Source organism: Macrobrachium rosenbergii, chromosome 13 (genome assembly GCF_040412425.1).
Source record: "Macrobrachium rosenbergii isolate ZJJX-2024 chromosome 13, ASM4041242v1, whole genome shotgun sequence".
Taxonomy (NCBI): domain Eukaryota; kingdom Metazoa; phylum Arthropoda; class Malacostraca; order Decapoda; family Palaemonidae; genus Macrobrachium; species Macrobrachium rosenbergii.
Genome location: NC_089753.1, coordinates 37,032,298 through 37,056,182, shown reverse-complemented (window position 1 = coordinate 37,056,182; position 23,885 = coordinate 37,032,298). Strand labels below are relative to the sequence as shown.

At 39.5% G+C, this 23,885-nt stretch overlaps 1 protein-coding gene across 9 annotated transcripts in view; it reads right to left on the bottom strand.

Annotated features, from left to right (window-relative positions):
- Positions 1-23,885, bottom strand: part of LOC136844589 (zinc finger and BTB domain-containing protein 7A-like) — a 174,229-nt gene that overhangs the window by 52,582 nt on the left and 97,762 nt on the right. Inside the window, exon 6 of one of the 9 annotated variants that reach the window (XM_067113867.1) lies at positions 3,312-3,383. The exons of 6 other annotated variants lie outside the window; for them this stretch is intronic. In XM_067113867.1, the coding sequence (XP_066969968.1) occupies positions 3,312-3,383 (72 nt within the window). Of the gene's footprint in view, positions 1-3,311; positions 3,384-14,203; positions 16,864-19,338; positions 23,293-23,885 lie in introns of those variants that run through there. 2 more of the 9 variants (XM_067113882.1, XM_067113873.1) reach the window with 2 other exon arrangements.

The window sequence follows — 23,885 nt, the reverse complement described above, 5'->3', positions numbered from 1 at the left end:
ATACTGCTATTTGAAACTGTTTACCTGTACAGTATAACAAATTTCTAACAATTAACTCTGCCATTAGTGATATGCCATAGTAAGGTCCTGTGTGAAAGACTGGCATTGGTGCATCATTTATGTGAAGATGTAGCAAATTAATTTACAAGTCAAAAGAGATAACTCCCCCTATAAAAAGGGACCAATTTTCAATTTATTTGAAAGCTATGAAATTTAATTTTTTAATAAAATTTTGTAAACCAACCTTCCTCAGAAATATACAAAATCAGGTATTGTACTGTACAGTATATGGATACCTGATGAACAGCCCATGACTGAATCCATATGCACAGACTGAATCTCAGAAGCAAAGCTTCAATCAACAGAGAATATCAAGTTATAGACATGAATCAATAAAATAAATTTGAACAATCTTAATTATTTTCAATTTATCCAGTTATCATACCTTTAAAGAATTGCGAGTTACAAGATCAAATTAAAACTCTATTGTTAAAGCCAAACCCTTCAGGAAAAAGTAAATGCCCCGCCCCCCCTTTACTGCAAAATATGCAAAAGGAATCAAAATACAGATTAGAGAGAGAGAAAATAACTGCCCAAAGATAAATAATCTGTTGCTCCAGGTGATTTATCTGCAAGGCATTATTTTCACTTCCTTCTACAAATGAGAGAAAGATTAAAAAAACACACACACACACAGAAGGAATGGTGACAGAGGAGCAAGAGCAATCTTGAACTATGCCAGCTGGTCTGTTGTCATGACGACAAAAGAGAGAGATAGAGAAAACTCATAAATACAGACAAACCAATACAGCCAGTACAAAAAATTAATAGGAGCACACACAGTTCATAATTAATGACTAATAATGAAATTAATATTATGATTAACAAAATAATACATTGAAGAGAACTTTTATCATAATCTCATATCTTTACATTACAGTAATTTACAGTAAGCACTGTGGTACTATGGTTGGTCATCCCATCATCATTATTACCTCAAACCCCTCCAGCTACATGGTACGTACTTGAGTGAAAGTCATGACACATAAACTCCTATCATTCTTACATGTTTGCATCTCCTAGATTGCTCATTTTTCAATTCAGATTTTGACAAAACTCAGTGGGTCTAGTACTGGTCTTTAAGGGGATTTTCACCTTTAGAATACATGGCTTAATGCATGTAGATATGCATCCTCCTGTATACAAAACACCCTAGTAAATCATGTCTGCAACACGTAAAATAATGCACATGTTGTGTAAATACAATTGTTGTAAAATTGTCTTAAGGGGTGTATGTTTCACAATTTAAAAAATCACATTCAGTACTGAAACAAGCATTTAAACCTATAGTTACATCAGTAGCAACTTAATTGCATTTTCTTTTATTTATTCCTTATAGAAGTTACTGTAAATACATTAAAGAATATATATTAATAATTACAGAAATTTTCATTAATTCTCTCTTTCTCTGTCTCACTGCTGTTTCATTTATGTAGATATGAATTTTCCTAGAACTTTTCTTTAGTTGTTGCAGCAAGCATTACACTCAACCTTGCCTAAAAGTAATTATAACTAGGTTTTGGTACAGAGCTGGATGCATCACCATTGCAGTTTCAAGTTATGGTTACATAACAGTGTTGTTAGTACAATGGTAACAATGGCACAGATGATAATGATGTTTTTTATTTGAGGGGCGCGGCGTAACAAGGTGGCAAGCGCCACCGCGGCCGAACTGGTTTTTTTATTGTGAGCGAGCAGCTAAAGTACAGCACTATCCTGTACACACACTTTTGTCCCCTTATGTTACTGGCAAAAGGTTCGAAAATCCATGCAAAACAAAGGGAAATTTCGCCCTTAGCGAGTTCTCACTGCTACATCATAAGACTCGTCATAAAAAGGAGGCAAGCGGCAACCAGTGGAGGTGCGTGGGTGGATGTAGGAGGATGTTTTTGTTTTATAATATTTTCATGGAAATTTTACTCAGATATGTTATAATAATAATTTTAGAGCATTATTAGGATAAATATTTTAGGTTGTTTTCACAAAAAACATGCTTTAATTGCCGTATGAAAACATTTTCATTGTGTTCATTAACACTTTACAATCTTACATTACCTCACTTTTTTTGTGGTTGTGGCGAAAATGACAAAACATACTATAATGATTTTTGCATATGTAATAGGCGAATAAATTTCCTTTAAAATGAGGTATGATTCATAGAAATCGTTTGGCTGGTTTTTCTTTTATAAGCGTTTTCATAGTTGGCAAACTTTAAATGCGTTTTTATCATTTTTTAAAAAACGGCGCTTGGCACCTTATTACACTGCGCCACTCATTTAAGCTTGAATGTTTTTCACACATTGCAGTATTGACATTCCTCATGTGCTCTGTGCACAGCAAATTCATGTTTAATATTTTTGAACTTCCTGAAATGTTCCTTTCTAATATTTTCCAAATTCACGTAACTGAATTCAATGTAAGTCAAGGGCTAGCAATACTTGCATCACTGATACTGGCAATACTGACATCAAATTAAGTTTGCTATTTACTCTACATAAAATATAGAAAAAAAAAAAAAATACTGGAATATAGCTGATCCTTCAGCTAGTACTTTCAGAACTATCATAATTTACACAAGTTTCTAACATTCTAGAGTAAGAATGACCTTACCAAACCAAGAGCAATTTCATAAGGAAATGTCTGATATAGTTGAGCTGTATCATAAGTAAGCATTCTACTGAATAAAATTAATGCCTGCTAGGGATTACTTATTTGCAGTTACTGTTTTACTATACATTTTAGTGAATCTTTGAATAAAAATTAAAGAATGCCACTACAAAATATCTATGGACAACTTCATATAATATAGAGGATTAAGTGAAATACTGTTGTTACACAAGTCGATTATCCAAATAAGCATCTTTCATTCCAAATTTTTCTTTTTAGTGTGCTGAGACCTTATGCAAAAACTTATGCATAACACATCAAGAACCTAAAATTAACATTTTCTGGCCAAAAGACCCTAACTACTTTTTAAGTTGTAGAAATTCATTATGAACAGAAAGACAGTGATACCTCAAAAGAGTACTCCGTGCAAAACTGCGATTACAAATCATGCATTTGTGTGGCTTTTCCCCAGTGTGAGTCCTAATATGATTGTTTAAGTTGCCCTTCTGAGCAAAATGAGCTGAACAATATGGACAGGAAAATGGCTTTTCTCCAGTATGAATGCGTAAGTGTCTAATAAAATATGTTCTCTGATGATCAGCAAACGAACAATACTGACACTGATATAACTTCGGAGTGCGTACCAGTGTTTGTTGGGGTCCCGTTGAAGGATATCCTCCACTCAGGTCGATGCCTGTCCTGACACCGTCATCACCCTGTCAGAAATGGTTTGTTTAAAATAGCTGAAGCAGTATTTCACAAACACAAAAATCAGAGACAGGCAGAAATTAATGTAAGAGGCCAAGCTTTAATTAGCAAACATTTCAGTATAAGTTTCTTACTATACAGTATTTTCAGTCAAAATTTTGAGTACAGTATTAATACCAAAACCTAATATACTGTAAGGTAAAAACATTCTGATAATAGGCAAAATTAGTGCTTTTTTTTATTAAAAACTAAACTGAGAGAAAACCAATGAAAAAGTATTACTGTATTACAGGAATTATCCTAAGTTCCCAATGGGAAGCAAAATCAAGGGACAGGTCCTTATGGACAATGTCCTAAAGACCAAATGTACACCACTCAAATCCTTGGTGCCCAACTCCCCTTTCTAACCATGTTCTGCAACTATGTAAGCCAAGCAAAGGCTACTGATGACACAGCAAGTATACCTATGCGCTTCCCCAACAATCTCCCGCAAAGGCATACAAAGGATCTGATACTAAGTGTAAAAGTCTCTGTTTAAATCTGATACTAAGTGTAAAAGTCTCTGTTTAAGTGTCTGTGGTATAAGCAGACCCATTTCCTACTGAAGTACTATTTTCCATAAAAAGACATGGCACTACCATATTTACGACCTCCCTGGTGTAATAAATACTTCCAAAGTTGCTTCATACAGCAAGCAACACAAATTTGGTCAGCCGCATGTGTACTCTGCTTACATATAGTACTGCACTTTACCAGTTGATTGATATGTACTACATCTTCTCAAGCTTCTATGGAGTCAGGTCCTCTTATTCTCTTTTGCCACATAAGTAATCTAGAGGTTTTCTGTCTCTCACTCCTTCCTTACAAAACTTATGCATAATAAACCCTTTTTATTACCCTGTCTTCCTTCCTGTCTGCATGACCCAGCCACCTCTAAACTCTGATTAAAAGATTAATAAAAGTGCAAACATTTTATAACAATGTAATTTCTTGGTGTTTCTCATCCTTTCAACCCCTTGTACGCTACAGGTAATTTATGTTAACAGACCTAAGTTATTTTTACATTCAACAAGCACTTTTCACTAATATAAAGCCTAGCTCAACAACTGCAAATGCAAGACTTACCATATCTAATGAAAATCCAGGTAAATTCCTATTACCTTAAATGAAACTCCAGCAAAGGACAGAGAGAATAAATTTTTATTTCTCTATTAATTTATATTCTTTACTGTAATTATGCGTACAGTTTTTCTTTCAGATCATTAAACAAATGCAATATAGTATGTAAAGGTCTTGAATGAACAAAATGCTATATTGTTGTCTGTGTGGAATGTACTATTGTACTGTACAAGAGTTATAATGGTGGTGTCAGTTTTGAACTTGTAGAGACTTGTTTTTGTTTTATAAATAATCCTTAAACAAAGCACTTCGACAACAATTGTATTTACACTATATTTGCAGGATGATGTGCATAGGTTCTGTACTCATACCAATACCTATAGTGTGGACTGTGACACTTTATATGAGATTTTTAAATGTGTAATTTTTACCAAAGCATGAGGTCTTGGAACCATTTGGAATAATGAGGCCGAACATAAAAATGCACAGGAACAGAATGGGCCAGGGTCACTGTTAGGGCATGCAAGGGTTTGAGGATGCCGTATTCCATATAAACAATTAAAATTACTCCTATTACATACTAGCACTTACTAATGAGTCTGAAAAATTTTGATAAAAGTCTAAGTGTAAAAATTTAAACATGGAAAAGAAATATGTACATTCTAATTTCAGTGGAATAATTATACATCTCATTTTCAATATAGATATTTCCTTTTTACCAGAGAAAAATAAGAATATGTATAAAAAACAGACAACCATTTCTCCTCTTAATCATTATCATTCCATAAAATGTGAACAAATGTTTTGAAAAAAAAAAAATAAAAGTCATGGCTGTCAAGGAAACATTTAGGGATAAGCTTTATTCAAAGCCTGTTAACTCCTTAATGCCTTCATTCAACTACCATTAACAATAATGATTTGAGAACTGTGATGACACATTCTATGCATAGTAATGGTTAATGAAACAAGGGACTGACATCAAAATTTGTATTTGTGATTTATTACATTCTTGGGGTCATTTATGATATTGTACACAATAGCTCTCTACTTTTTGATACATTACAAAGCCAAGTTTATGAGGAAAACAAGAAATACACTGACAATGGTAAATAACCTTATTCTAACAAACATCCCATGATAACTTCAACAGTTCTGTATACTGTACGGCAGACACCTATAATACAGTACTCTAAATAACAATATCAACTTAAACATTCAACTGATGTAGGAAAAAAATCAAATACTGTACATTAAATGGATGCACCAGAATACATTTTACTTATCCTGAAATTATCACCATCTTTATCAGATTTGTATAAAATTCTCTTGATTACAAGGGAACGAACTCCCAGCCAAGGAACTTTCAGCCTCCAAAACACACTGAAAGGCTTTCAGTTCTTTATATTTTCTACTTATTGTTAAAAAAGAACAAAAAAGGGATTTTGACAGAGGAAAAATCTATTTCTGAGGAAGGTCCCGTGTCACCCGGTGAAATTCCATTACAGCACGAATTTCTAGGTATAACCTTGCTAGATATACCAGAGAAAAAGAGCTTTCAGGAAAGCTGGGGTTACTACCCCAGTCGAGCGTCTTCTTGGAAGGCGTCGGTATAAGAAGGGGTGAGTGAATTACCACTACCACGGAAACCTACTCGAAAGATCGCTCCTTATCAAAATCCCGAACAGAGCGGTGAGCCGTTACAGCCCCACACCAAACACCCGCCAGGACGGCGACACCAGCGCCACCTACCTCATTCCATGCTAGCACTAACCCCAGACTTGGCATGTGCAAGAGGGAGGGGGAGAGTACTAGGTGATACAGGGAGGGTCACCGGGTGACACGGGACCTTCCTCAGAAATAGATTTTTCCTCTGTCAAAATCCCTTTTCTGAGTCCAGTCCCGTGTCAGCCGGTGAAATCGTGATAGAGAATCATGCCAAGGCTGCAACAACCAGGAAAAAGAAATAAAGGGTAATCTGAAGAAAAGGCAAAAGTTTTACCAAAATAATTTTAATTAAGCAATCTCTTTCGTGTAGCAAGAACTCTAAAACTAAGTTATATTAAATCTAAGGCACATTGAAAAACTTAATACTATGAAACAAGGGCCGATCCCCGGCACGCCGGAGAAAAAAAAAGCCCAAAAACCTTAAAATTACTTAAAGCAAGGTGAAACATGAAATGTGTACAAAATAACTCTAAATATAACCTTAATACTATACACGTAAACTTAGGCTAAACACGTAAGAGACAAAATCAATTAACATTAATATATACAATTATCTGGGGTACATGGAGCCAAATAAAAACTGTCCAGTACCCCACAAAGGAGCAATAATGGCATATCAGATTACGCTTTTTCCATTAACAGGTACAAGAAACAACTATATGAGGAGCCAGGCAGTGAGGTATAATCAACCAGGAGAATAAGCAGAAAAGTAAATGAGGCAGGCGGGCGGGGGGGAAAGGAAAGGACAAGGATATGATTAATTAAGGTGGGGAGATGACACTTCCCACAGCTATTGTAGAAAATTTCAGGGCTTCGAGCGTTTTTAAATAGTGGCGTTTAAACACTAGAGGTGATTTCCAACCCGTAAATTTAGATAACTCCGAAAAGTCCATATTATGAAAGTAATTAATGGAAGTAGCAACTGCTCGAATATCATGAACCTTAGGGACTGAATCCGGGTTGGCCTGTTTAATAAAATATAAAATTTGTTGCCTTATAGCATTTAGTGAAAGAGTACCACCTTTCTCCCTGATAAAAAGAGGACCTGACTTACTCTGTGGAGTTCTTGAAAGGTAAGATTTAAGTGTATAAACTGGACATAAAGACTGGTCTTGAGGAAGGGGCACCACCTTCCAAGGGGACCACCTGTCCTGTGGGTCTTCGTTCTTAGCTAAAAATCTCGGATCAGGGGAAAGGAGGACCTCTCCAGACGGGAGGAAGTTCACATAATTATCACCTCTAGTGAGAGCCGACAGCTCTGAGATTCTAGCACCTGAAGCCAAGCTAATCAAAAATAAGGTCTTCCTTAACAGATCCTGATAAGAGCAATGAAAGTTATCCAGCTCTGATGCTAACTTAAGGACGTCATTGAGAAACCACGTAACCGACTGTGGGCGTGATACTGGTCTCAGACGAGCGCATGCTCTGGGGATAGATGAAAAGTAGGAATCTGTAAGGTCGATTTTAAAGCCGTAAAGAAATACTTTCTTTAATGCTGACTTGATTGTGGTAATAGTGGCCGGAGCTAGGCCTTTCTCAAACAATGATCTAAAGAAGGAAACTCCTAAATTAGCTGTCATGATTTTGGCTTCAGATGCTTTTAGAAAGGAGGCTAATTTTTTGACTGCTGAGTCATACTGTCTAATAGTAGAATCTCTTTTATCTGATTCTAAAACAGAGTGTTGACGGGGTCAATGTTCGCTCCTTTTGAGCTGCGAACTTTACAAAGTCCATAAAACTAGGGCATTCTGAATTCTTGAGGAAGCTGACACAGTCTTGGTTTGTACTGTCTGAGTCAGAATGGGCTTGGGGATCCAAGACTCCGTAGTCCCAGTTCCTGAAGAAGAGGGAACCAATTGCTCTTCGGCCAATAGGGAGCTACTAGGGCTAATTGACCTTTGAATGTCCTGAGTTTGTGTAAAACTTTCAGCAGTAAGTTTATTGGGGAAAAGATAAATCTTCTCCCAACTGTTCCAATCTACTGTCATTGCGTCTATGGCGAACGCCTGAGGGTCCAGGTTGGGGGCCACATAACAGGGAGCTTGAAGTTGCTCTCCGTTGCGAACAGATCCACTTGGAGGCCCGGAACCCGGGCAAATCCACTTGAAAGATTCCACGTCCAGAGACCACTCCGTCTCCAACGGAGCATTCCTGGACAGGGAATCCGCCACCACGTTCCCGCACCCCGCTAGGTGGGTGGCTGACAGGTGCCAGCCGTGCTTGTTCGCTAGGGAGAAGATAGCAACCATTACTTGGTTTACTCGGCCTGATTTGGAGCCGCCCCTGTTGATGCAATGAACTACCACTGCGCTGTCCAATACCAACCTGATATGAATCCGGTTGGGGGCGGATTTTCTTCAGAGTTAGAAATACCGCCATAGCTTCCAGGGTGTTTATATGGAACTGCTGAAACATTGTGGACCACGTTCCTTGTACTTTTGTTTTGGAGAATATCCCCCAGCCGCTAAGGAAGCGTCTGTGTGAACTACTAGTGCCGGAGGGGGAAATTGAAGCGGAACTGTGTTGGACAAGCCTTTGACCGAGGCCCACGGCCGCAACCTTGTCTTTAAGATTTGAGGGATAGAGGAGACCTTGTCTCTGAGCTTGACATTGGCTCGACTCCGCCACACTCTGTTTATGTCTTTTAACTTCGCTTTTAACAGCAGGTTTGTCACTGAGGCAAACTGAAGAGAGCCAAGGACCCTTTCTTGGGACCGGCGGGATGCTGATGGATTTTTGAGAAATCTCCTGGTGAGAGATGCTATCTCTTTCCTCTTGGGAGGCGGAAGGGACAGCGTGTGAGATGACAGATCCCAGTTGAGACCCAACCACTGAAACCGGAAGTCCGGAGTCAGGCGGGACTTTTCTCTGTTCAGTTGGAAACCCAGCGACTCCAGGAAACTGATGACTATGGACGTGGCTTTTTGACACTCCGGAACTGTTGGTGCCCAAATAATCCAGTCGTCCAAATATGCTGCTAGGGATATCCCTTGAGACCGGAGTTGCTGTACTACCGTGTCCGCCAGCTTTGTGAATATCCTGGGCGCGATGTTCAGACCGAAGGGCATGACCCTGAAGGAGTAGGCCTGATTCCCGAGTCTGAAACCGAGGAACTGAGAGAAGTTCCGCGCAACCGGGACGTGATAGTAAGCGTCTGAAAGATCGATAGAGGTGGTGACGGCTCCACGCGGAAGTAGAGTCCGTACCTGAGCTACCGTAAGCATGCGAAATTTGTCGCATTTTATGTAGCGATTTAGACGCGATAGATCCAGGATCACTCTTTGTTGATCGGAGTCTTTTTTGGGAACAGTGAATAACCTGCCTTGAAACTTTAGGTGCCTTACTTTCTTTATTGCTCGTTTGTTGAGCAATTCTGTCACATAATCCTTTAGGACTGCAGTGGGTGGCTGGTAAAACCTGGTTAGAGGAGGAGGGTTTTTGATCCAGCTCCATCCTAGGCCTTTGGACACAATGCTGTGTGCCCAAGGGCTGAAGGTCCATTGGTCCCTGAACCAAAACAGGCGACCGCCTACCTGTGTTCTCTCAGTGGGAGGGGGCGGGTTTATTCCCCCTACCACGTCCAGGTCTTCCTCTTGGGGTGGTATTGGGTTTTCCTCTATGAGGGGGTTTACCTCTTCCTCCCCTTGCAACCCTATTAAGGCCGTGAAAATAACCACGGCCTTCATATGTGGGGTTATATGCCGGTGAGGCCACATATGAGGGTGCAGCTGGTTGGACCAGCACGTACTGTTGAGGGTGGGCCTTAGAAGTGGAAGGCTGTGCCACTGCCGAGACCGGGACGGCTTGGACTACCGCCTGGTGGTGAGTCCTCTTATGCCTCCTGAAACGCTTACCTCCTCTCGATTGGGGGCCGGCCGATTCTGGGGTCTTACGTTTGTAAGCTGAAATACCCCAGCGAGAACGAAGACTTTGGTTGGCCCGTGTAGCCTCAGCCATAACACTTGTGACCTCCTCTTCAGGGAAGAGGTTAGGTCCCCAAATCGAGCTTTTCACGAGCTTGTTAGGCTCGTGACGGATAGTTGCATCGGCGAAGATGAACTTCCTACATTCCAGTCTGGCCAAAATAAACTCAGATAAGTCAGACTGGAAGCCTGCCAGCAAGGACTTAGCCAAGACCTGAAAGAAGGGCTCGTCCGAGCAGGAGACGGCCGTGGCTTCAGTGAGGCATACGGAGTTCAACGACCGGGCTAACTTAACCCGAGCATCAAACTCCGCTTTCAAAGAGTTTCCGGCAGCTTGGGAGCTGCTCGCTAAATGCGTGGAGCGCAGAGAGGGTCCAGCTTCCCGACCGTGAAAGTGGACGGGCGTCTGTCCAGAACTCATTACTTCCTGGGAATACCAGGAAGTAGGGTCTGTCTCCCTCAGCTGAGGTACCGAATACCCTCAAAGCACGCTCGGGCCGTAGCCAGAGCGACTTTGTCCAAGCAAGGAGTGGGAAGGTTGTCTCCCAGGGCGAACATGGTGAAGTTCCCCTTGAAAGGAGTCAACTTCGTGTTATCTGCCTGCCACTCCGTCAGAGTGCGCAGGAGAGCCGACTGAGCTTGGTCCCTAGGGACGATGACAGTCTCCCTAGGAACCTTGTCCGACCGAATCCAGGCTTCCTCCGTGAGCCTCACGAAGCCTGGATAAGGGGGCAGGAGATCGGGGGGGAAGAACTCCAGTTCCTCCAACCGTCTCGTGCCAAGACCATCAAGAGTTAGCTTGCCATCATGTTGGATGGCCCGGAGAGCGAACCGCCAAGGGTTACCGACATCAAACGGCGGGAGGTCCGCAGTGTCGGGGATAACATACTGTGGTTCGGCTGGGGGTGGATGAGCCATTCCCGCCAGTATATTATCATGACTGGCAAGCTTCTCTGAGATTTTGCTAAATCTCGAGTCCAGGTCCTCCGTAAAACGCTTATACAATTGGTTGGCAAAGGCCTCTGCATCGAAAGCAGGTTGGCGAGGAGGGCTAGGTTTTGCAGCCCTCTTACTCGCGCCTTTGCTGGAGGAACCAGACTTGCTCCCGGAGGCTACAGGTCCTGAGACCTTAGCCTTCGACGGGGAAGGGCAGTGCCTTCTTGGAAGACGAGGACTTGAAGCCCTTCGCCTTCCATGAAGTCTTCAACTTCAACTTGGGGATAGCAGATGGAGCTCTATCACCCAAGGAGGAAGACTTCACAAAACCTGAAAATGAAGAGACAGATGAAGCAGGGGAGTCAAATAATGGGGGGCCCGCCCCAACAACCTCACCTACCTCACCACTTACCACCTGGTCCTGCTCTACATTCATCGGTTCCAGGTCGAGATTAATAGCGGCGACGTCCTCCGAAACCTCCGCGTAGAGTACATCCGCTTGGGGTGGCTGGGTCTCATCCCGGATCTGCTGGATGATGGGGGTGGCCAGATCCTCAGGCACTGCGGCCGCCACCCGTGCGCCGGGGTAGAGTAAGTCCCTCAACCTAGCGTCGAGGACGTAGGGCTTCCCCGACGGAACGTTTCTTCCAAACCCAGCCACCCAGGCCCGGAGGGATTCCAAGGCAGACTTCTTGGAATTTTCGTCCGCCTGTAAAAAACCAACAATTAGCTAAGGACGAAAACCATTCCGGGAGCCTCATAGCAATGTATAATATACAATATGAGAATGATGTAGAGACTGTCACTTACCAACTCGTCCTGGACAGTTGTACAGAGAGCAAAACAGATCTCACAACCATCAGGGTGCCACACAATCAGGTCATCAAGGCGGACCGCACAACCAGCGTGGGTCCGACAAACTACGTGACCGTAGGGTTGTTGGAGAGAGGCGGTGCACCCCGGCTCCTCACAGCGAACAGTCTGTAAGAAGAAAAGTACATGAACCTCCCACCTAAGCAAAATAAAGCTGGCAAGGGCGGAAATTCAACTGCAACCGAATACTCCGGCGGAGAAGAACTCCCTAACATAAACTGTGCCAATAAGCTCTAAATCACTCAGAGAGGACGGTAGGATTTCAGACCCCGGAGTACTCCGGGGAATGAATGGGAGAGAGACCAGGAACTAACCATAAGGGTTGCCAGTAAAATAACGGCGGAGACCCCTGGTATAGGCCGGACTCACTATTTATATATAATGAATAAAGGAGAGTACTCCTGTAGATAACTGACTTATCCAAAAATTATAAATAAAAACAGTAATAAGTGATGGTAAGAACACAAGAGGACGGAGGGATCCGTTCCCCTATAATGAAAAAACCTTCCACCCTTACTCCCCGCCGGAGAACGAGATGGGTAACTGCTCATATGTTCATAACATAGGGTGAAGCAATTAATATATACCGTATCAACGTAAACCGACGGAGAGTGAACAGTGACTCGAAACGCATTCGAGTAAACAAACCACCAACTCCAATACAGCGATGCTAGGGACAATATGGGAGGGAGCGAATCCCTCAACCAACAAAAGAAGTCCCGGAACTCGGAGAAAACGCCATCTAGCGTCACCCGCACGAGCAAAACAAGGCTGGAAAGGAGGAGGGGGGGGGGGAGGTAAGGAGTAGGCCACCAGAAGGGAACAGGAGACGGGGAGAAGCTCACCCGCTCAACTGCATCGTACCTCCCAGACCATGAATCTTAGAGGGGCGAAATGACTGGAAGCAACCAACCCGAAGCCCGACTCCTAGTTAGGCGACGCCTAATATGGACCTAACCTAAGTATAGGCTAGGACGAGAAGAGTAAAAGGGACCGAGGAAGAAACTGGGAGAGAAATTTGAGCCGAGAACCAGCCGGGATCGAAAATGGCAGGCAAGGGGGCGACTAGCCTAGAGGAAACACATCCAAGGAGCTCGATTCCCCCCAATTGGAGGAAGAGAACCCAGGGGCTCACTCTGCCCACCGAAAAACGATCCCGGAGGAAAACAGCAACAAAATTCCCTCAACCTGAACTCCTCACCCAGGGCCAAGGGAAGGAAGCTAGCCTACTCCAAAACATAACCAACACTCATAAAAACTAAAAACTAAAATGTGCTCAACAGAGAGCGTAGCCTACCACGGGGAAGCGGTTAGATCTGAGGCTGCCGCCAACACCGAGGTAAACCACTGAACAAAACAAATAAAAATAAAACTACAAGAGAGCACCATCTTCAATAAAATTAATTAGCCTAGTAAGACCAAAACAAAAGGAACCCAGCCTGGGGTGGGGTACCTGGACGGGGCATCACTCCCACCAAGGCCAGTAGGCCAATGATCGTAATTCATACGCTGGGGAGCCACCGCAAGGAACCACCAGGAAGGGAACCAAAGGGGGAATAATCTATAACGACGAGGAGACGACTCCAACTGAAAATAACAGAAGGAGACGCCTCGCGGTCGACATGGCTGGCTGGGGACGCCGTGGCGACACAATAAGATCTCGATATTTATGAAAATACGAGACTATAACAGCCAAAAAATAGAACAAAACCCCACAAGAAGATGGTACTTAACTTGGAAATAGTAAAGCTGCTCGATGCCATCGTTGAAGCAGTAGAAAATCCAAATAATGGAGAGCACACACAAAACAATCCGAAGATTCACGTGCTAGAAAATGGAATGAGGTAGGTGGCGCTGGTGTCGCCGTCCTGGCGGGTGTTTGGTGTGGGGGCTGTAACGGCTCACCGCTCTGTTCCGGGGATTTTGATAAGGAGCGATCTTTCGAGTAGGTTTCCGTGGTAGTGGTAATTCACTCACCCCTTCTTATACCGACGCCTTCCAAGAAGACGCTCGACTGGGGGTAGTAACCCCAGCTTTCCTGAAAGCTCTTTTTCTCTGGTATATCTAGCAAGGTTATACCTAGAAATTCGTGCTGTAATGGAATTTCACCGGCTGACACGGGACTGGACTCAGAAAAACAAGGATTGAGTCATATATTGTAATTACCTTTCAAAACTTATAATTTCTTGAAGGAGAAAATTTGTATTATTACCATTTCTGTTCAACTTTTAAATAAATAGCTGAAATGTATATACATAGTACACTGTACACAACAAATGTGGATAATAAGCAGAGGGTACAGTACTGGTTTGATTAATTGAGTTAACGAAGTTACTATACCAGTGCACAGATAAAGACCATTCCTTGAAATAATAGCAAGTAGATGCTAGGGGAAAGAAAACTAAGCTCAGATTGTGTGTGGGAGTAATTTACTTAACAAACTATACGTCACCAATGAAAAATATCTCCAAAGTGTATTCATCTGGAATAAATGCAAAGTGCATAGCACTGCAGATATCGTAACTTATTCCTCACCCAAGCTGCAAATTCTAATCCAAGATACCTAGCCAGATACCAAGCCAAGTAAGTTATAAGAAAATACAGACTAACTACAATAAAGGAATAAGGAAGAAAAACCTATGGGACAGACAATAACCAAGGCCTTCCTCTTTTTCAACTGACAAGAACTATTGGTTAGGGGAATAACCAAGGACTTCCCGTGTTTAATTTGACAGGACTATAATAAAATTTCCAACAAAGTGGTAGGGATGAGAGGGTTCCAAACTGAACCTGAAAAAATAAATGGTAACATATAGTTTCCATCCTTTGGCAGTAAATTAGTTCCTTCTTATATAAGATCAAAGGTATCACAACTGAAAACAACTGTGAGGCTTAAAATGAAACGCTAACCAATCATACGTGTTTTTAAAGTAAATTATCTGTGCAGAAGAGAGCACTCATTAGAATGATCTAGGGAGAGTCCTCCTAACAAATAATGTAGATGTGTTCAGTTAGTAAGTGGAGGTGAGTGAAACTTATTCACAAACTCGACTGTCTGGAACATACAAAGCTGGAGTTGGGTATAAAAGGCTTCCTTAAAATGAGCAATGGGAAAGAAAGTGGGTTGCCCTGTAATTCCTGCTTAATCTCAGAATGGTTTTTCCTTCCAATTGGGTTTACTGACTACTCTAAGTTAACAATCACAAATGACTGCATAGCTGAAATACTACATTGTAATCTGGCTGCATACATTAGAGGACATACCCACAGTAAGAAATCCTGGAAAATCACCAGTCTCAATACACTATGAAAGAGATATTGTACTGTAATATGATATCGTGATCAGAGAATTCAAATGCTGAACCAAGCATACAATATACTGGCATTACAAAACTGTTATTACTTGCATACAGTACATCACTTACTTAATCCAGAACCCTGGAACAATTTTCAATCCTGTAAAGAGACTAAGGACCTGGTTTAGGTGTCATGAACTTATCGACCTGCAAAGACTTGAGGACTTTCCCAATATGTGTACAGTACAACTAAGCAGATAAGACTAAAATGACAAAGTTTCATAATCTGGAAAAAGGGCAAAACCAAAAGGTTAAGTGGCCTCAAGAAAGCAGCCCTGTGGATCATACTCTGTTGTCAATGAGAAATCCTCAATTAAAAGATTATCCAAATAATCACTGGACACTATAAGGAAAAAGAGCCCCTTCCTAGAAGGCTTAGCCTATTCCAGAAGCAATGAAAGTGATACTGAACAAAATGGGCTTCCTTCTGATGATGGACCTAGTGTACAAAGCCATCCTAAAGCAGCCAAGTAAGTTCCATAATTTACTAACAAAATTAGGTTGCCCATACCATTGGTCTTCGCTCATAAAATAACAATGGTTTCTTGATGAGGGACTAAAGGGAAAAATAGTATATGGGGGCCAACATATTATAATTCAGCTCTTAAAGGAATACAATCAATTCTTTCCCAACTTTCATGTGATTCTTATTCAAGCATCCAACTAACAGAGTCTCCTTGGATTTTCAACCTGGAGCTGGTAAACTTGGAAATTTTACTTATGATCATCACTTACTTGTTTTCTAGAAAAGAAATGACAGTCAGGTAACATACACATGTTGGGGCCTTGATTTGGTTTATCATACAATCTGTCAAGGTTACAAAGTCTACTGATAAGCCATGAATCTGACCGAATTTTAACATATCACTAATTAAAAATAAGTGCAGTTCCCAAAGCTTATGGTTTTTATAGAAATATAAGAGTATACATACAAATTTTACAAACTTAAAACAGCTAAACTAGAACAATTTGTATAGCACAATATCTTTTGGGCATGAACAGTTATTCCCTTAAACACACCCTCAATTACATTCTGTACATCAAGAACACCTGCCTGTACATTCTTAAATGTATTATATAAAATCAACTTGATCTTAAAGCTGAATTCTATATTCATGTTTCTTTGTGAGAACAAATAGCTTTCAATTCATTTTAATATATCTACACCATGTTAAAAAATCTGATTTATATACAGTAATGGCATATGAGTTTAAATCTGATGCTAAAAAAAGCAAATTTTCAAAAATCATCCCAATACCTTACCTATTTTCATGACTAAGAAGATGAACTTTAAGGGTATCTTTTCTAGAAAAACTATGGAAACAAATAGCACACCTAAAAGGTTTCTCTCCTGTGTGAGTACGGAGGTGACGGTTGAGTTTACCTTTTTGACTAAAGTTTGCAGGGCAATATGGGCAAGCAAATGGCTTCTCTCCAGTGTGGGTGCGGATATGATCAATATAATGCCACTGCCGATGTGTTGTATATGAGCAGTAAGGGCATCGATGTACTTGATGGCCTGAGATGGAGGACCTTGAGGCATAATCATCACCTTCCTGCCGAATATGGCTGTTTTTAATGTTAAGAAATCATAGTATATTTTGTGCAAAAATATCAGAGCAGACAACAAACTCATAAATATTTGTAAATAATACTCACAAAAGTGGCTCTTCATCCTCTGTAGTGGAGGAGAGCTGAAACTAGACTATAATCTTGAACCACCTTTTCTTGTTACATGAAATAAGCATGAAGCCATTTTGAAAAATTAAACAAGGGAATATTCCACAACTAAAGCTAGGCAGAATGGAGTTCAAGCCAAAAGCACTGAGGACAGTGGGGGAAAGTGTATTTCACAGTACTGGGATGGGGGAAAGTGTATTTCACAGTACTGGGAAAATGTATGGTTAAAATATCATTTACGACAATGATTCCATAACAATTTGTAACAGGACTTTGTCCCTTTTTAAACAATAGATTTGCAACCACAAAGCAAAAAATTATTTTTTAAATCAAATACTAATAATAAATACAGATTGGGCACTGGACCATCATAAATGCTGGCCTAAAAATAAACCAATGATTAGCACACACTAAATTTACCTTTCTGCTCTAATCTCAAAACAACATTTAAGTATCCTAAATATTCATAAAAAAATATCAAACAGCATAGAAAGTATTTTTGACCTCAGTTAGGTCACGGCTGTGTCTACAAAGCCATCTTCAGATAAACTATGTTTTTTCTTTCTATCACAGTCCTATACTACAAGAAATTTTAAACGAATTTTGTTGTCCTTTAATAAAAACAAATTACAGTACTCAATAGCTATGTTTTGGCACTGACTATCAACTCACTCACCCTATCAAAGCCTAGCCTATCCCCGCCTACATTATTCAACTTAGCTAACTGAACCTTATTTTTTCCATTTAATAACACATATATAAATGTCTTCATTTTAACAATAATTAATAATCTTGTATAATATTAACTGAGTTTCCAGTAGCTTAAGTTTGCTGCAAAATGGAGCTCACACAGACTTGCCAAGACTAGAGAATAAAGTCGGGTTACTATTCCTATTTAAGAACACACGACTGGTTTTATTTTGATATTTAAAAGCTGGCATGATAGCTTACAAGATTTCCAAAGCACCTACTAGTAAGTCTAAATGTCAGTGAAGGATATCATGGGCTACAGTTTATTTAGGCTGGCATAGCTTATATAGACCGAGGACTAGTTCAAGCTATAGTTAATGTAAAATGATATTTGCATTATGAAAAATGCTGAGGAAAATGGTATACAGTACTACTGGACACAACTGAACTGATATATGCAAGGTTAGGTTTCACCTAGCAGTGACCCTCTCTCTTTGAGGTTCATTGCCTAGCAGAGCAACTGGCTGACTTGTATCCGTAAGTTATCACACATAAGGCTAAAGAAATTGCATTATACTGCTGGTCAATGACCCTTTACGAGGCTGTCTTGTGGCACCACTCAGCGGTGTAACTTAAAAGTAGTCCTGAATTGTATAGGTTATTGAACATGTATGGAACTTCAAAGATACATCACATAAAATAATGATTTTCAATGAACAAATAAACTTGAATTCAACACTTTTGCCATGATCTCAATTGGTATCGCAAAGTCCAAGCTATCAAAGGTATTTTTAGTCTTTTTTTTTAATAGTATATCATATCAATAGCTCTCAAAATGCTGCACCAAATGCAGTAATATAGAATAGAACTTTTTGACTTAATTACTTTACCAATGGGGTTACTGACATAAATACTGGACTTTCGGTGGACTTCTGGTGTACAGTGTTTATCTGAATACACCATGTCTTGTGAATACAAAATACTGTGCTGTAAAAATTAGTCAACAAAAAATCTACCATTGTTAAAGATACAAAACATTAATACCATATAATCTACCCTCTTAACTTCAAAAATAATGAGGTACATAATCTTTCCTTGAAAAACCAACTACTTTCCATCTGTCTAACCAAGTGTGTGAAATGTTTGCCTATTCTTTGTACCTACTTCCCTATTTCCTTCAGCAATTTCAGCTTCTTTTATACAAATTAAGAAAACAACCATGTTTTTACTACACAAGTAGCACAACATATTGGTATCAATCGAATCTATTTACATACTTTCTCAGGTGCATATTATTTTTTTTAAATTCATGCCATGAGGAAGACTGTTTAGCAAAAGGCTAAATCCCCCACACCCTGATGAAAAACAAAAACAGCTATGAAAGCATTGTGCACTCTAGCTTTCCTAGTTTATGTTGCCACTCAAGTTAGTAATTCCATCCGACAGGGACTGGATAACCTTAGACATTTACCATGGGTATATCAATCTTTCAGGCAAAAGAATGTAAACTAAAAAAAAAAAAAAAAAAGAGCATAAAAGAACATGCATAATGTATAATTAATAAAAACAGATTTCGGTGCGTCCTAAAAGCTGTGTACTACTTTATTTGGTAATAAAATTCAACACATTTTAATTTCCAGTCAAAGGAAAGTAAAGAGACATTTAAAGACTTGAAAGAATTTATTGTACAAGAATAAGTACAGTATCCTTAAATCAAGGGTTCCTAGCCTTTTTAAGAAAATGAGAACCCAGTGGTTTTCTGGATAATTATGAGAGCACCACCATTATGGAAACTGTACAGTAGTCTAATTAGTAAGAAATATTTCACACCCCACAATTAGATTGCTCACACAGAAGATTTAAAAACAGAACTTGTACAACTCAGATTACAGTATTTAGGAAGTTATTAACATTTATCAAACTTGTCCATCATACATAGATACATAATGGCATATACAGGTAATATGTTTGCCTCTCTAGATAACATATACTGTACAGTCAAACCTCGGTTTTTGTATGCCCTAGTTTTTGTACGATTCAGTTTTCGTCAAAATTTTGTCCCAGTTTTCGTACATCCGCTCAGTTACCGTACAATTGAAAATGCTCCGTCCTAAACTCATCCACCTAACCGTATGCTTCACAAAGCAACCCAAGCATTCGTGACCCAGTCTGCCTTTGTTTCTTGTTGAGTGAGCATCACCAGCAGAATCCAAACCAATTCATAATAATCCACAGTTTTTTGTGCTTTTTGATTGAGTTCGACTGCTAAGTAAGCCACCGTGGGGCCAAAGAAAGTTCCGAGTGCCAGCCCATCGATAAAGAAGACGAGAAACACGACTGAATTCACAAAAGAACTCACAGCAAAGTTTGAAAGTGGTGTACACGTGGCCAATGTGGAAGAGTTGATGGATGACCAGAGGGAAGAGCTAACCACTGAAGAGCTGCAAGACCTTCAACTGGAACAGTAACAGACAGCAGATGAGGAATCAGAGGAGAAGGTGGAGAAAGAGAGAAGGGATAATTTGCCTTCTCCAGTGAGTAAGGACATGTGTGCAGTGTGTGGAGTGAGTTGCAAAGTTTTTGGGAGTACTATCACCCTCACACAGCTGTTGCAAGCTGTGTCTGCAACATGTTCAATGACAATGCCTTGTTCCATTTTAAGCAAATCTGTTTTGTGCGACAGAGGTCCAGCAACTCTCAAGCTGGTCCTAGTGCCAGTAAAAAACAAAGATGAGAAGTAACCCCAGATAGGGCCTTGATATACCTTAATTACTCATGGAGGGGGATTCCCCTTCCATACAATAACCAATCCTCCTCCCTCCTCCCTCTTTGCCATCTTCCATACAGCAACAAGTCCTCAACAAATGTAAAGGTGATGTTAAATATTCATTTGTCCATTTCCTTAGTCATTTATATTTATTTCTCATTGTTTTCTGTATTTAAAACTAGTTATTCTCTATAAAATGTATTTTTTGTTAATATTTTTGGGTATCTGGAATGGATTACTGTACAGTAATCGAATTTACATTATTTCTTATAGGAATTATTGCTTCAGTTTTCATATGATTCAGTTTTTGTCAGACTTTCTGGAATGGATTACATACGAAAACTGAGGTTCCGCTGTAATTAAATACACTGAAACTTTCAGTATTGAATAAACTCAAAAAATTTTCCATAATATACCTCAAGATTATGAAGATTAACTGTCCTACTCCCACATACACTGTACTATTAAGTAAAATATAGCACAAAAAAACCATACACAAAATGTACTTAATTCTCATGTTCACATTTACCTATATCGTGATTCCTCACAGCACAGAATAAGTTTGCTCTTGCCACATTTATTGTACTGATAATTTATCAATCAAATGAAAAAAAATGCAAAGTAAAACCAGTAATTTTCTTTGAAAAACATACAAAAAGTAAAGATCTGGAAATGATAGATTTAAAATTTTTATATTTGAATGAGGATTTCCCATAGAAAATTGTTACTAATTTCTTTTCAAATTTATATTTCATGTCTTGAAATAGCTCAGTACAGATGTTAAACTCTTACATTAAGTGTACTGTGTTCTCTGGACCAAGTAGTTTTTGTATAAACAGTACAGTATTGCACTTTACCTCATACACTTACTACAATAAAATAGAGCATATTCTGCCAAGTTGAGATATTTTAATAAAATGATTTTGAAACAAGTTTTTTTGGGGGAAAAATTACAGTTTTCTCAACTTATGGGTTAATCATCTAGAATCTAACTGATCCACCTGTAAGTGGAAACTGCCCAAGGAAATTAGTCATTGTTACATTTATTACAGCAAACCAGTTATGCACTTTTCACACATTACTGTTATAATTTATAAACAAATAAAAGGAAAAACAGAAATAATGACTGCAACCAGCCGAACTGGAACACTGGCATCAGTGTCTGATAATGGATGAGAAAGTCTTACATTGCGAGCATCATCTCTTCGTAAGACGTAGGCTTACATAGAGCCGTTTCTTAAGAGCACAATTTTAACCAGAATGAAAGAGCGCTGCCATATCATATGCAGAGCACAGTGGTGCTTGCAAGTAGCAGTTTGGGAATCACTCTCATAAATCATACACAAAAAGTAACAAAATCCTAAAGAAGTAATATTTAGAACTCCTTAGTAGGTGATATGACAAGTTAACACACAAACTCAAACACACACACAGCATTTGACAGACCAAAGTCATAAGTATTCATAACTCTTCAGCAAGCATTATAACAGACATATAAAAACATAACGTGCAAAATCAAAACCAAACCACAAAATATCCCAACTAATCATAGCCTGCAAATCATATACTCACAAAACCATGGCATCCAAAATTTAGCACAACAAAAAATCAACATACAGGCAGTCCCCGGGTTACGACTGGGGTTCCATTCCAACACTGGCGCCAAAAACCATCGTAACCCGAAATACAGTCTAAAATCGTAAGAAAACCTTACTTGTAATCCTTTGAGTATCTTGAAAACAACAAACCTCCATTTTTATTGATTTTTAATCAAAAAACCTCCAAATTTTTACCATTCTGCCATTTTGGAGCCCCATTTCTTCTGTCGGATCGGCGTCATAAACCCAGAACATGCATTGTAAACCAGGAAATAATTTTTGATGAATATATTTCAAGAGCATTGTAAACTCGGAACGTCAAAAGCTGGGGTCTGCCTTATTACTTAGATGACAGCTAGAAACTCATAGCATGTAAAAGGTTCTCCTAGTCTGCTGGCTTACTTACTGCATATGCATACAGTACTAGTTTTAGGTAGTCAATCTTCAGCTGACTACCCATGTAGCTTTCAATTACTGTATTTTCTTAAATAATTGACTTATTCCCAAACAGTGACAGCAAGAATAGGTAAAACTATGGTTTATATTGTACACAGTACAGGTTTTCATAACATGTAACATACACAAACTTTATGCAAACCACACTCCACAGTACTTTCGAGAATGAAAGCCAAAATAGCAAACCCTACCATCAACCCCATGGGAAAGAGTTCCCATTTCAAGCAATATGACACATTTGTCACTTGTATATGACACATCTGTCAGTTTTAATCAATACAATAAAGGCTACGAATGATCTTGGAAAGGCTCTTGCAATAGTGGCACAAGTCGAGACTTCAGATATTTCTAATATTCCTCTAAATTTTAAACTACATTATAAATCTCTGTCTTAGACTGAAATAAAAAAAAAAACTGAACACAGGTTACTTGTGATTGGCAGCTATATGACTTCTAACATGGCAACTCTGAGCAAATGTCTTAGAGCAGTAAGGGCAAGTGAAAGGTTTCTCTCCAGTGTGGGTTCTTATATGTATCTTCAAGATATCTCGTCGAGCAAACTGACTTGAGCAGTAGGGGCAGGCAAAGGGCTTCTCTCCTGTATGAGTTCGAATATGGCGAGTGACCGATTCCTTCAACAGGTTTGAGTATGAACAGAAAGGACAAGTATGAACCTTAAGTCCAGACCCATATGTTTTTAATGATGATGATACTTCTCCTCTAACCACTGCGCCTGCTCCCTCAATTCCTATGTTAGAGGGTCCTCTTGAACCGACGTCCTCCAAAGTGCCTCCCTGTATAGAGAGGATTCTTTCAGAATCACATTTTGAAATCTCAAGGTTTACCACTAAAAATAAAAAGTTTAAAATTCCCCCTAGAAATATCTGGACTCTAAATATGAAAAATGAAACAAGTAAAAAGAACAGAAGCTTTTATGACAGGACAGGACGTAAATACTGCAAGTCTCTACTGTAAATTCATCTCTTTTATTCCAGCCTTACTTTTTGTACAATGCATGTTTGATTCAAAATAAAAATAAACAATAATTATACACAGGCATATCATTTTTTTAATCATTTAATGCAACAGGTGAATATGTACTTGCAGAAAAATCCATTACAGCACAAACCAAAGTGCATACAAAAAGGAAAATAATTTACAGTGCCATGAAAATAAATTCAGATTGCACTAATAAAATTTTTGTAATGTTTCCCTCAGAAATTCTTACATCATTAAAATGATCTTTATAGGATCTTAATTCCTTCTGTCTTGATGGTCAACTAATTATTAGGGCATTTTCAAAGCATGTTCTTTGATAGACCACCGAGTTCTGATTCACAATTTGTTCCCAAAATTCCATTATTGCACATCCTGTGTGAATCTACTG